The following is a 15151-nucleotide window of genomic DNA, read 5'->3' as shown; positions in this document are numbered from 1 at the left end:
TTCAATCCGTCCATGGTCTGATTTTGATATAATTTAGTGGTGCTTTAGAAATTTTTGGTTTTTGTTGGTTCCGAGCTCAAGAGCTCAGTTCTTTGCCTGTATCTACCTAAGACCAATGTGAACCTTTTGTCTTTTGGCTCCTAATTTTGGACTCAGTGAAAGTGTACTGTTTACATGTACAGATCCCCCATCCCTGTGTGGTCTGCAAGACTCGCTGTTGAGGAGGCAGACGCGCCTCACTCAGCTCATCTGCTTAGCAAAGCCACAAATCTCTTCTCTTTTACCTATGTTTCCACCTAAAAGAGAAAAAAATAAAAATTTTTTAAACTCACCACAACAGAACTAGGATTTGCTACAGATACTTCTGGAGCTAGCAAGTCGTCTCCTTTCCGAATGCCCATGGGATGGCCCATAGTCCTTTGTCTTGTGGTTGGTCTATCAGCGATAATCAAAGTAAGGACACCTCTTGTTCAACACTCTTTGGTTGCTAAGTGGCCTAGATGGAGAACTGTCAGGACCTCAGTGCGTCCAATTCTCCTCAGGATAAAAGGATGGAAAAGCAGAGGTTATTTATACACAGCTAGCCTTTGGGTCTGAATGGCTATGGAGGGACAACCCAATAGGCCTTTCCCCTTTGGCACAATTCAGGTTGTTAGAAAAGTTTGATACCAGTGAGATAAGAAATGAAGATGTTTCTTAGGTTTCACCTGAGGCACTTGGGGACCCAGAAGAAAATAACCCCCTTTCAGGAAGACGCTCAGATAGCAAGCATATGGCACTTAAGACAATGGAGGGACTCCAACTTCTAAAGGTGACACTTTACTGCTTAATCACTTGTTTCACCTCTAAATTATATTTTTACAGAGATGCACCTATGCAACTTAATGTGGCTTTCTTAAGCAGATGAGGACTTCCTCCTCAATGCTCTCTATAAAAATTATTTGTGTTCTATATAGTGGGTTTTTTCCAGTAAGTGTGGCTTAATATTTTAATTCTTAGAACGTGTGTCTATTCTATGTGATGCAACTGAATTCTGTTTTGTTTGTGGAATGATTAGCACAGGCCAGCGCCCTCCCCCTCACTTAACAAAAGACCAATGAGCTGTTAATCAAGCTGTTCTCTCCATGGTATTACTTGCTAAATGCACTGATTTCATAAGTACGTGGAATCCTTTTTCTTTGGAATCTGTATATCATATATAAGACTGAATCTACTTAATAAACACACTGTATAACAAACAGACTCCTATGTGCCCTCTCTGCACCTGGTGGCCAGTGTGTGTTCATTCTTCTTTTCAGGCAAGCTTTCAGTACGACAGATTCAGCTCCTGCCTACAGCACGAATAAGCAATAAATGAATCTGTCTCAGGGCTGGAAGCAACTTCAGGGGACCTCAAGTCCAGTCATTCTCTAAAGCAGGACTCAGGCTAAAATATCCTCATCATCTAGTCTCTACCTAAGGATCTCAAAGGACAGTTTACAGCCTTCCCAAATAGCCCCATGACAGTTTGATTGTCAGAGTCCCTTCTTCGGATGAGTCCAAAGCTGCCTCCCAGTAGTCTTAACACAAGGACTCGGGTCCCAGCCCACATTTTCAATTTCTTCACCTGATTCAGTGTGGTCACTAGGTCTCTTCCCATCTCCATTCTGCCTTCTCCCAATATCCACTTCAGTTTGTCAATGACCCTCTTAAAATGTACATGACTTGGGGAAAGAGCCATAGAGATTAAAGAGCAGTCACAGGTAGAAGTAGGAGAATGATGGCATAAAAGCCCAGAGCATCCAAGAAAAATGGACAATCCATTGTCTGAGGCTGCAGAGAAGTTAAGGCTGAAGCCTGAAAAAATTGCTATTAGTGCTGGCAACCGAGATACCCTTCGCTCACACTTACCCCACACATACAATCTGTTTGCTGCCAAGCCTTGTTTTACCTTCACATTCCTCTCTCAGGTCCCTTTTCTCCTCAAAGGGTCATCGTATTAGTGCAAGCCCTTCTCACCTTATACCTATGATAAAGGAATATGCTTTCCTCCAAAACTACCTCCCACTTCCATTGCAAAAATCTTGCCATGATCAAGCTTTTGCATATTGTCTCTGTTAGAGATTAAGTTCCTTGAAAGCAGGAACCCTTTGGATTTCTTTGTATCCCCAGTGCTTGGCAATGTCTAGAACATAAGCATTTAGAAAATGTTCGTTGACTGACACCCAGAAGACAAAATGCTCTGGCCAAAACAGAAGAGAACATTTGCTTCCCTTTAAATAATCATGGACAGGAAAGCTCAGTGGATGGGGAGCCAAGCCTGGAGATGGGGAAGTCCTGGGTTCAAATCTGGCCTCAGACACTCCATAGCTGTGTGACCCTGGGTAAGTCATTTAACCCCCATTGCCTAGCCCTTATCACTCTTCTGCCTTAGAACCAATGCACAGTATTGATTATAAGCTGGAAGGTAAGAGTATTAAAAAAAAAAAAAAAAAAAAAAACCCAACCCCACGACACTAAATTTTACATGTTGTGTTTTAAAGTAAAATCACTTCATCTTAGTGGGAAGAGCTCTGGGTTGAGAGATGGCAAACCTGAGTTCTTGTACTAGCTCTGTCTGCCATTAATTAAACTTTTTTCACTGTTATTTTCCTTCTCTGGGTCTCACTTTCCTCTGTAAAATGAGAGAGGGACAATTAAGTCACCGGATGACAGTCTTGGGTTCTAATAAGCAATCTAACATTTTCTGTCCAAAGATCAATCTCTCTCTGGTACTCTTCTCTCCTGTGAGAAGATTCCATCTCCAGTCTCTAATCTAGTTAAAGAGAGGGACTAACACTAAGTTAGAGTTTCATCCAGATGAAAAATTTCTAAGAGTAATAAAAAAAACCAATTAGCTCCTTATAGTAACTCACATTTCTGTAGTGATTTCAGTTGTTGGTTTTTTTGTTTGTAAACCCTTACCTTCCGTCTTGGAGTCAATACTGTGTATTGGCTCTAAGGCAGAAGAGTGGTAAGGGTAGGCAATGGGGGTCAAGTGACTTGCCCAGGGTCACACAGCTGGGAAGTGTCTGAGGCCAGATTTGAACCTAGGACCTCCAACTCTAGGCCTGGCTCTCAAGCCACTAAGCTACCCAACTGCCCCAATTTCAGGTTTAATAAAGCCATTTCCCCACACCACAATCCTGCGAGATAGAAGAGATGCCCTATCAGTGGTCGTCCAACAATTCAACCCTAGATCTCCTGATTCAAAGTACAGGTAGTGTCTTTTCCACTATATCATCACCCTGTCATTTCTATGCTAGCCTGCAAAAAGCCAGCAAAAAGCCCTTATCTCACAGGAGTCTCCAAGTCACAGTTTGGTTCACATATACTAGGTTACCTATACAATTTTTAAAGGGCTTATTTCAATATGGCAGGTTAAATTAAAAAGGAGTTCATGGCTAGGCATTTAATTCAACTAAGATTAAGTTCCTTCCATATGGTGAACAAAACATTCTCTTGTGTTATGGTGCAAAATTACTTCTTCCTTCCTACTGATAATTCCTACACTGACAATCTTCCTCAACCAAACTAAAGCTGGAGTCAGAGGAATTTGGGGTGATGTTGTACACAAACAAGTTACTTCCTTGTGGACTGGATGTCTAGACTGCCAAGCAGTCTCAACTCCCAAGAAAGGATCTAGTAATAGAATTTTATAATTTCCTTTCAAAGACAAGCTCTTTAGATTCCAGTGGTTTCAGCTGGTGAAGCACCTAGCACAGTGCCTGGTGCATAAATGCTTGTCAATTGATTTTGTGAAACATTAGCGCAGGCTAGGGCTAACACAAAAAACTTACTTGCAAGGCTGAGTTAAAAGGTGGGCTCCCTTCCAAGTATGTAGACTACACAATCTACAGCTGAGCTTATTTTATTTTCAGTCACCACACCTAAAACTCTTAAGGTTCAGTGCCTCCACTAATTGTTCAAGAGGCTTTAATCAATACCCATAAATCATTTCAAATGTATTAACAGTTCCCCAATTCTGCAGGGCCTACTAATCATCTCCATCACTACCTGGAAAAATGCACCGTGAATCTCTAAGTTTCTGCTTGCAACTATAAAGACAAAAATTCAGAAGGAGGGATTTACAGTTTGTGACTAGGGCAGGGAGAGATTGGATAGCAGCAAACAGCTTCTTTAAAGTTTTTTGCTACTTTTACACACGCGCGCGCACACACACACACACACACATTCATTCTCTCTCTCTCTCTCTCTCTGTGTGTCTCTCTCTATTTCACTAGTCTTCACTGAGTTCCATGAAGGGTCACTGCATTTGGACCAATATCACAAGATGTTTTTAATGGAAAATGTCCAGAAGGCAATGAAGTATTCTCTCCAGTCCTGCTCTTACTACCCCCAAATCAGTGAGATGTGTACACTGCAAAAAACAGACTCCTCAGGAAGATAATTGAAACCACAAATGCAGATTTTACAGAAAGTTTATTTTTTCCAATACCACAAGGGACATACAAGAGCAGTGCTTTCTCTGGGCAGCTCTGCAGACCAGACCAGTTTCAAACTGTACACTATATAGTGGCCCCAAAGGACACAGGGAAGAAGGGAGAAGAGGAGGCTCCAAACTGCCTGGGCTCTCTGCTCCCTATCTTTGGTAAACAGGCTTTTGAAATTGTCAACTTGGACTTGCCAATCCCGCATTCCAAATCACCACTTTCTTCTCTCTCATACTTCATATCACAAAGTTGCCACAACGGATTGAAGGGGGTGGGGACAGAATGGGGGGGGGGGGGGGCGGCAGGTAAATGACCCTGACTCAACTCAATGAAATGAGCTGTTGGCATTCAAATTTTATACTTCTTATAGAAGCACTCACATGGGGAAACTGAAATTTAACAGGATATTCAAGTATATAACAAGAAAGGATACAAAAACTGGGAGGTGGGTAAGAGCATGAAGTAAAACAAACAGGTAAGCCTACTCACTAAAGAACTGGCTGGGGAGGAAAACCATCAGAGCAACTTTTTCTCTTCCCAAATCCACTATCCTAAGTCAGGTCAGACCAATCCACACAGCCACATTCCTAAAGCTGATCAGGCTTACTAGGCCCCCTTACAATTCATCACACTGAATTCAAACCTGTGAGGACACTCCTTGCTGCCTGGGAAACGTGTGAGGGAGCCCCACAGCAATTAATACTGTCCATGACAAAGGGCGCCTCATTAGAGATGTTCCTGGAAATCTGCCACATGTGGCAACAGAAAGCCACGGCTGCAGCATTCCTACTTTTAAAAAGAAGGCGCAAAGGAGCAAGAAGTATTCTTTCAGCAAGGTGTGGGTAGGCTGACCTTGAAATTGCACCTGCAGTCAGTCTGCCCACAGTTACCTGTGTGAGAGAGAGAGAGAGCCGGGCAGGTGGGCGGATCTGCCAGGAAACGCCTCCTTGAGCCCACCCTCACACTGGGTGGGCCAGAATACAGTGGCTCTGACTACAGATGTAAATTAGTAACTAACACCATTTGAATGCAATACTGCTGAGGACTGAAAATAAGGGAACAGACCTTTATGTTCTATGTACAATACATCCATTTACAGAATTGGCCAGTACTGTGTACAACATATAAATACATGATAAAACATTAGAGATGCATAGAGTATACTTACAAGAGTCAAATATTTCACTTTATACATCCAAGAATAAAGAGTTAAAAATATAAAAATAAGAAACACACACTGCTTTGAAATGTAAAATGATTTTCACATACACAGGTGCGCTCTCACAGCAAGTCCAAAATGGCCTGAAGAAGGTCTCTGAGGCAGGAAGTCCTCTGCTGAACTCCCGAGTTACAGAGTCTTGAGACAGCAGCAGCCGCCGCCGCCTCAGACAGGAAAAGTGGCCTGTTCCCTCCCCATTCAGAGCCCATAGTTCAGGCAGGTCTAGAATTCCTTCAATCCACTGAGAGATAGATGTCAAGGCAGGAAAACTTCCAAATTTGCTTCTCAGGAGTAGAAGGCAGGACTTACTACCACTCAATGCTGAAATCCCCCAGGGTCAAAAATGGCTCCATCTACAAGTAATCACCTAAAGGTCTAGGTCGATGGCCCTGCTTGGCAACGCTGAGGGTTACTGTAATCTCTCTGGGCTCTGAGGAGCTCACAAATCCTCCCTCTGCTTGGGAGGGTGGGGGAGGGGCAGGAGGGCTGTTAGTAGGGGAGGAAAATGCTGACTTGTTGCAAAGTAGCAGAAAAACAGGTGGCAAGAATCAAGTGGAAGACTGAAATTGTTCCTTTTAAGCAAAGCAGGTCCTAACCTAACTTAGTCCCTCATAGAGGGCTCAGCCTCCTGTTGTCTCTTACCAGTTCTGCTGAAGATCAAACAGCTTCTACACAGGGTCCACTGGAGGGCAGGCTCCCTCTCAAGAGTCACGGGTTAGATTTGGGAGGTGTAACAAAGTCTCCATAATGGCATCAAGCTAGAAAAACCCCTCCAGTAAGGGAAGATCCTCTGCAGAAGATTCAAGAAGTTCGGTGATCAGAAGGCTTGAGCACTGTGGATTTGAGGGGAAGGCAGGAGTGGTTCCTGCTCAGTATAATATTGTCTCTATTGTAACAAATAATATTTTCCTGTGTACAGATTTCAGATCATTATCAAAATACACACACTAAATATACAATTTTTTTCCATGGCCATAATTTATTATCTCACCACAAGGCACAATACACAAAGCTTTGAGGGTCCTATACAGTCATCGTGACAAAATGCCCCGCATCCTTTACACATAATCATAGCTTTAAGGCTACAGGAGCATTTGAGTGAGATTTCTTCCATGCTGCTGCTATCAGTGAACATTTGCACAGAAAGTGATGCACTGTGGTTTGAAGCAAAGTTTGCTTTGTGGCTAAGCTGCATCACACTCCCAGCAAGGCTTCTGGGAAAGGCCGGTGTGCTAGATGAATAATTAAAACTGGTGGAATTCAACTGTAGCTTAGAAAGCTTCCCATAAAATGCCTGTTTGATATTGAGCTGGGAGGGGATGGAAGAAGGCTCTAATGGCTGGTTGAGCCCTTTTCCAGGTTCTCTGGGGAGCTTGAAGAATGGCAAATCCATGACAAGGGGCATCCCCTGAAAATGCTCCATCAGTTCAAAAGGCCTGTGGCCAATGGCTTTCCTGTTTTCTGCATTACTCTTGGGTGGGCCACCCCCACAGGCCAGCATATTCTCATTCTTGATGCTACTAAGAGAGTTGGGGGGCTGCTTTGGAGACCATTCTGCTCTTGATGTCTGGACTCCTCCAGATACTGTGCCTTTGCTTAGTCCTGGCTTCCGGTTGGAAAAATCTGGCTCCGCAGAAGGGATATTGGGAGGCAGTGGTTCCGCTGACCTGGAATGATGCAGGGCCACAGCTGTATTCCCAAGGAATCCAGAACCAAAGAGCTTCTTCCCTTGGCCACCGACAAAGTTTTTATCCATTGGGGCCCCATGGACTTGATTGGGCCCAATAGAGATCACGTTTGGAGACAAGAACCGAGGTATCCTCGGGGCAGTTTGCTTTCCGGGACTTCTACCCAGGGATAAATCTACATTATTGTGTTGTGACAGACTTGGAGTTAGAGTCAACTCTTTTTGTTCTTCAAAACCACAGGAAGTGTGTTTCTCTTTGGACTCTACTTCTTCCAGTTTCCCAGAAGATCCTACCAAGTTTGCCGATGGTTGTGGGGAGCCTGAATTTGAAATTACCTTGGAGTTCTTTGGGGGAGTGTCAGGAGGAGCCTGGATCCCCATGGGCTTGGGAAGCACTGCCCCAGGATTATGGCACTCCTGTGGAAGCAGATCCCTTAAAGCCCTTGGGGAGCTGGAGCTATTTCTTCCAGCAATGTTTCCATTTGTCTCAGGATTAGGAGGGGATTCTCCAAAGGAGTCATTGCTACTCTGCTCTATGTTTTCAGATAATGGTTGCATGGCTTCCAGTTTGGTGGAACTAGGTGCTACTGGCAGGACCTTTTCCAGGGTTAAGTTGCCCTGCAACAACTGCATTACCAGGGGATTGTTGGCCTCAACTGATGATACAGGCCGGGCAAGGCACAGAGACCCTGGCTGCTTTTCAGAACTGCCTTGTGGCAAAGACTCAGTGGGCTTCAGTGGGACAGAAACATGAGATACCCAGCTCTGAAGCTCGATTCCTTTGTCCCCTGAAGTTACTGAAGGCAAGTCAGCCTTGTATGCTTCTCCTTTAGTTTTGAAAGAAGAGTCCGATTGATTCCAATCACACTTCTCTGCATCACTCACAAAAGAAGATCCTTTCCCTCCAGTTTCCTCAGTGCTGGGTTGGAGGCCTGGATCTGTCTCTGCACTGTCTTCAGTTAGCTCAGCTTCCAAGTCAGAGGCTGTGTCTGTTGATTCACTGTGGGTGCTCAGCACATCACAGTCCCCATTCATTTTAAGTCTTTGAACGCCTTCAATTTGTTTACAGACACTAGCCATATCTCCTTGGTGGGAGAGTTCCCAAAGCTGAGGAAGGTTATCAGAGGGCTTAATGCTGTCTTGGGTAGCAGGGTGACAACCAAGTAAATCCAGTGTTTGAGTAGTAACCACCTTCTCCTCATCACTTCCACTGAAGCGTTCTGTAGATGGGGTGCTTTCCCTAGAGTCCATTTCTTGCTGTTGTACCGTCTGGGCATCTGAAGGGACAGATAACCAGGGAGCTACAATATCAGCAACAAGAGCTTCATCTTTCAAGTTCTCTTCGCTGGCACTGATTTCCTCTGGGGGTGGACTTAAGTCATTAAGTTCTACTTCATTCAATGGTCCATCTTGTTGCCTTTCATCCAGTAACAATTCAGGGATTAGACTGGGTTCCAATGAACATACACAGTCCTTCACAGTGGAATTAGAGTCCAAATTCAGAGTCTGGTCAGCTACTTTTTCTAAGACAACAATTCCTACCTGAGACTGAACAGAATCATTCTCTAACAGAGCCATCTGTCCCTGTTCTTCACTCTCCTCTTTCTGAGAAATGATACAAGATTCATGTTCAGTCCTTATGTCAGGAGGCAAATCGGGCTTCTCACTCAACCTAACATGCACTAGGGTGTCAGAAGATGGCTGGATCATAGCATCATCTGGTTGGCCATTAGTAACAGTGAAAGGCAGTAGAGCCTCTTCTGACTCACTGGTGAGGATGTCAGGAACCCTGTGGAACATGTAGCTTTCCTCCTCAATGGGAGAAGAGGACAAGTCACCTTTCTCAGCTAGCAGCCAGTCTCCTTCAGGAGTCTCTCCTTCTAATAGAGCTTGTTCCCCATCTATGACATGACCAGGCGGCAATAGTTGTGCTCGTTGTAGATTTGGCGTACACCTTCCGTGAGTCCTCTTGGCTCCCCTGTGCTCGGAATGGTCACTAGCCTCACCTCTACCGCCTCCTTCGTCACAGTTCCCTCCACCGCCTCCCCCTGGCCCACCCCCACCTCCAATGGAGGCTGTGGCGGCTTCTCTCTGGGCTCGGGCTTGCAGAGCGCGGGCCTTAATGTCTGCGAGGGTTCTGGCACCAGTTCTGCCCCGGCTGGAGTGCTCTGTGTTGGGGACAATCCGGGGGCATATCTGGTAAGCGGGCTGACCTTTAACCACCCAGGGCGGTTTGATACGTGAAAGTTGAATCTGAAATGAAAAGAACCAGAAAACCCTTTTAATTTAATGATTCCTTATTATATGTCAAATTGATAGTCATCCCACACCTTATATACAATTCCTGGTCTTGGAAGAAAAATTACTCAACAGTTTTCCTTTTCTTCTTTTTTTTTAAGAGAGCCACTAACAGCTGTGACAATAAACCCTCAACTCCTTTCTCTCAAAAGGCCTTTTTTAGGTATTTCTTTCTCCTAGGCTGGCACGACATACTTCTAAATTTAATTTCTAGTAGGATTATATGAGTTATGGCACAAATAAAAGTCTAACATTAAACTGATGAAATACCCACAAGGGATTCTACACTCTAGAGAATAATTTGGACTGAATGCTCCACACTGATGGAGGAATGAATTTTATTCCCCTTTACATACAGAAAGGGCTGTATGTGAGGATGAAAGGATTATTGCTTAAATGATGGTATGGCAAGAAAATGCAGAAACAAGGATCTGGCTATACTGAAGAAAATTAACACTCAACATCAATGACAACAAAATCTTGACTCCAAAATTAAATTCTATCTAATACACAGTACTCAAGTCCTTAATTTCCTACAAATTTCATGCCCATCAAAGTCAACCTGATTGGGAACACTCAGATGTTAAGTAACTACTGAAAAGCTCCTTACCCGGATGGGCGGGACTTTGGGCTCCTCTTTAGTAGGCTGCGGCTTTTCGGGGTGAACACTTTCAATTGTGTTACGAAAGGACTGACGATCTTCAAGCCGGGGCTTCTTTTCGGGAAAGGAGGAAGCAGCTGCCTGCTCGAAGGACTTCCGTTTCTGGTCCTTTGCCTCCTGGTCGGTGTTCTCCTGGGGCAAGCTGGGAATTCTGCTGAGAGAGGTGGAGGCTAAGGCCAACACATCTGGACTGTTTTGGATCCTGGCAGTCATGGTCACAATTGGTGTCTCTGGAGTGTCGGGTTTTAATTCTGTGGAGGACACACCAGGCAGACATGAGCTGCTTCCTTCTGTCAAGTCTGTTTCAGCCTTTTCTTCTTTATAAAGGGAAGACTCTGGCACCATAGGTGTTGTCTCCTTAGTGGTTTCTGTTTGTTCAGGTTCATGTTTCTTATACAGACTTCTCCTGGCTCTGCATCGAAGGTCTGGCCTAGAACGTTTCTTGAAGTGGCCATCACGTTGACGTGTAGCAGGACTACGTTGTGGTCGCATTGCCTCCCCTGTGACACACAAGCCACTCTTTATCTCAGCTTCCTCTTGGCCAGAATTCTGCTGCAATGACTCTTCTCTGGTCAAACCCAACCTGCAGATGGAAATCACATGAAGGAAGTTATAGGCCAAAAAGATAATTTTCCATTTTATGACCTTCCTGAGCATAGATGGGTCAAACTATCTTTGAAAGGGATCATTATGAAAAATCTTTACTACGGCAGAAGGGTCAAAAGGCAAATCTCAAGTGCCATGATAGCAAAAACTGTCAAGGAACAAAGGGGAATCTACAAAGCAGCCATTATATAAAAACTACATGGATATGTAAATGTATGGTCCTCAAACCCAGGTAGTTCCCATATACTATATTATATTCTATACTAATACCATACAACACTAAACTATACTTTGAGATTGAATTTGTAATATGAATTGGCCTAACCCACCCAAGTGTTTCATATTACTTGTCGGTGTGTGTATGTCACTTTAAAATCCAATTTGCCTTCCTTTGAAACAAGATAGTAAGTAAATTACTCCAAGAGCTTACTTTTGTCCATAGTAATCTTCAAAGAATTTTTCTTTCCACTGTTCTACCTTCTTTTCTTTCTCCATTTCTTGTCGTATTCTGACTTGCATCTCATGAGTGAATTCACCTGTAGAGGAACAAAACTCTCCTAATGAGTGGGCTATCATTATCATCATCATGTGGCAACTCTCCTGGAACCCAAATGTCTTGAGCTTGTAAAGCCTGTGCCCTCAGAAAAGTGGGGGAGCGCCTGTTCTTCATCCCCTGTCCTCTTCATGCTCTTCCAGTTTCCTCTAGAGAGGAGGTTCAGATTTGCAAATAGCTTCAAGAGAAATTCACTCCTCCCTAGAGAAATCAGCCCTTCAACAGCAAGCAGCACATTTTGCCAAAGAAACCAGAATTTTTTTTCTCCTCCTCCATAAGAAAAAAATGCAAACAACCTAACAATCACATAGAGTCAGTGTTTAATAATTTAAGAAACCGAATTCTACTAGGGTATGGGGGGTCAGTTCTAGAAGTTATCTTCCACACATACTTAAGTCTACTGGTAAATAAGCAATGATTAGAATAAAGTGATTACTAATCAGAAAAAATTAGGAGACATGTACACAAAAGTTGTATAATGATGTAGCAGATAAAACAAGAAACTAAATTTTAAGCATAACTTTATACCCCTTGTAATTAAACACATAACACCCACCAATTCATTTGCATTGTGAGTAAAGACTACTGGAAAATATTGGCAGGAATGGAGAAAAAGGAGTATCTGGGCTTTAAATTCAAATAACATAACACTACACATGATCCTATAGCAAACACATCTCAAGTTACTCAAGATGGTGGTATCTACCCACCATCAGCCAAGCGTTCCCGCCAACTCTGAGCCGCATGGGTGAAAAACTCATTATTCAGAGCACTGCTACTGAGTCGCATCAGGCCATCTGTCCCAACCTAGAGGGATCAAGGCAGAAAAAGATGCTGATGAGAGGGAATAAAAGAATCTCAGACACAGAGACAAAGGAGGGGTCACTCATCTCTACCTGTCTGTCCACCTCAGGCAGGAGGAAGAGGAGTTGTTGCTGGAAATGTGAAGGAAGGGCATTGAAGGTTCGAGAATTTATCAGGGCACGAAGGTTTGTGTTGACAAGGATAGAACCGGGTGTCTCAAAATCTATCTCCTCTCCTCTGTTGCGCTTCATTTGCCCTGTAAAGTTTGAAGCAAGAAATAAAAGATATGGTGTATGTTTCACTTTCTCAAAGTAAATCCCTATTTTAACTAAAACATGAAGAGAAAAAAAAATTGAGTGAACTTTTAAAAAAATAATAGTGTTTCCCAATTTCATGTAAAAACAATTTTTTACCCTTTTTTTTTAAAGTGTGGAGTTCCAAATTCTCTCTCTCTCCTTCCTGTCCTCCCACACCTTTCCCTTCCCTGAGATGGTAAACATTCTGATATAGATTTTACATGTGAAATCATGTAAGATATTTTTCCAAATTGTTGTTCTGTGAAGACCATATATGCTCTAGATTATGTTGAGGTCAACAACACACCAAAAGTTTTATTCCATTGGACAACCAAGCCAGTGGTCAGTCATTAGGTGATACCAGGAATGCAAGAATTAAAGAATGAAAGAAATCTAGGAATAAGCTTTATAGTAGGACCACAGCTGCAAAGAACCCTAAAACACCTCCCCATCTTTCCTCATTTTACAGATTAAGGAAATAGACCCAGAGGTTAAAGTAGAACAACTGGAATGCAAACCTATGCCTCAACTCTAATACCCCTTCTACTATAGTACACAGCCTCAGAACACAATGTCTATTAGAAAAAATGAAAGTTTTTACTTTTAAAAACTGGAATAGGGCAAGATATTATAGACATATATATGGACAAAGATCAACCTATGAATGGATCAAAGCACATAATTTCAGAACTAGAAGAGACGTCAGGGAGACTTTAGCTGAAACTCTTTGAACTTCTTGTTGGGGAAGTAAGGTTTACAGAGGTGAATTTATGCAAAACAACCCAAATGATTAAGAAACAATTCTATAGGAAAGTTATGGGGGGGTGGTAGAAAGTCATACTCATGAAAGTGGATCATAGCTCATAGATAACACAGCAGTAAAGGGGTTAGGACACATGAAGGTCTCTCTCATTAAGGAGAGCTCCTGCTCCAATCACTGCAACCCCATTACTATAAGGATGGCTTCTTCTACCTGAATCCAATTGAATTGTTCTCTTAAGAACAAAGTAATCTTTAAATTTGAAGCTCAGTGTCTAAAACTGAGTGGGTGCTTAATAAATGATTGCTGACTAACTGATTCTAAGAATAACAACTCTTACATAGTTCTAGACACATACAGCACCTTTCATAACCTTTCATCAAGATGGCAGGTACAAGTATTATTATTCCTATTTTATAGATGAGAAAAATAAGTTAAAGAAAGGAAGTAATTTTATCAGAGGTAGTGAATGGCAGAGTCAAGACTGAATACCAAATTCAACTAATCCCATGGTGGCCCAATTCACCAGCAGAGCAGCACTTTCTTTTAGTATCTGGACTTGTTTTGAGTTATGGGGAGAATATGACAAAAGGGAAAACTGGACTCTCGCTTGAAAATGTATGATACAGTTATCCTAAAATAATAATACAATATCCTAAAAAAGTACTCTTTATACTAGCTATTCAGAAACTTGGTTGGAAAAATGTCATAGTTAACAGCAAGAAACAAAATTATGCTCCAATCACAAATCTTTCTATTCAACATAACCACTGAAAAACATTAATATCAATATGACTTCACATTTACAGAGCACTTCCACATACAGTATTTTGTTGATTAAGTTGAGAGGATTAGTTGACTAGCTTGAGAAAAAAATAAGCAAGTTCAATAAAGAATAAAAACTTTGAGAAATCTGGCAGGAGGTTATTGATAAACAAAAAACCAACGTCAGAGATCTTCACTGAAGGGATGTGATAGGAATATCACTGGATAAAGTGTTGGAAGATCCAGATTCTAATCTCAGTTTTGAAAAAAAATTCACCACTTACCACTGGGGCTCAGTTTCTTCCACAAAAAATAAGTTATAACTCTAAAAACTCTCCAATATTATGACACTGTAACACTGTAGTGAGGGATATGTAGCCTATGGGTATACACAACAAAGGGTTGTAAACTCTTAAAAAGAAAAATTATATATTAAATGGCTGTATTTTGGGACAAAATAAGTCAATCCCTAACAACTTACCTGTTGCTGGTTTCCTGATACCTCGCAAAATCTGAGGAGGGTCCCGGGTAATTTCCACCCGATTACGCATGGCAGTGCTGCACAGGGCCAGGGAGCTACTACTGCTGCTAGATGTGCTGCTGCTCTCTCCATCAGCATGTCTTCCAGAAAATCCTGAGAGCAAATCAGATCAGCTCACTGGTCAAAATATATCAAGCAGGAGTTAAAATGCTATTCTGTAAATTTGTCTATGGCCTTGCTAAGTACTTCTTACAAAGATGACACTACAATTTGTGTTCTTGATTCTGAGCGGACACCAAAAATGAGTAGATCCCAATTTGATTTAGGAAAAATAAAATATAAAGAGTTTAAATAAAATCTTAAGGGCAGCTGGGTAGCTCAGTGGATTGAGAGCCAGGCCTAGAGACGGGAGGTCCTAGGTTCAAATCCGGCCTCAGACACTTCCCAGCTGTGTGACCCTGGGCAAGTCACTTGACCCCCATTGCCTACCCTTACCACTCTTCCACTTATAAGTCAATTCACAGAAGTTAAGGGCTTAAAACAAAAAAC

At 42.5% G+C, this 15151-nt stretch overlaps 1 protein-coding gene across 1 annotated transcript in view; it reads right to left on the bottom strand.

The window, feature by feature from the left end:
* Positions 1-4444: 4444 nt before the first annotated feature.
* Positions 4445-15151, bottom strand: part of ASXL1 (ASXL transcriptional regulator 1) — a 63510-nt gene continuing 52803 nt past the window's right edge. The window contains exons 8-13 of the mRNA XM_044659783.1: positions 14603-14755; positions 12393-12556; positions 12207-12303; positions 11374-11479; positions 10287-10920; positions 4445-9631 (exon numbers count right to left, since the gene is read on the bottom strand). Coding sequence (XP_044515718.1) covers positions 6674-9631; positions 10287-10920; positions 11374-11479; positions 12207-12303; positions 12393-12556; positions 14603-14755 — 4112 coding nt within the window. The 3' untranslated portion in view covers positions 4445-6673. The remainder of the gene's footprint in view (positions 9632-10286; positions 10921-11373; positions 11480-12206; positions 12304-12392; positions 12557-14602; positions 14756-15151) is intronic.

The sequence above is a fragment of the Gracilinanus agilis genome, chromosome 2 (assembly GCF_016433145.1).
Source record: "Gracilinanus agilis isolate LMUSP501 chromosome 2, AgileGrace, whole genome shotgun sequence".
Taxonomy (NCBI): domain Eukaryota; kingdom Metazoa; phylum Chordata; class Mammalia; order Didelphimorphia; family Didelphidae; genus Gracilinanus; species Gracilinanus agilis.
This window is presented reverse-complemented; position numbering and strand designations above follow the sequence as displayed.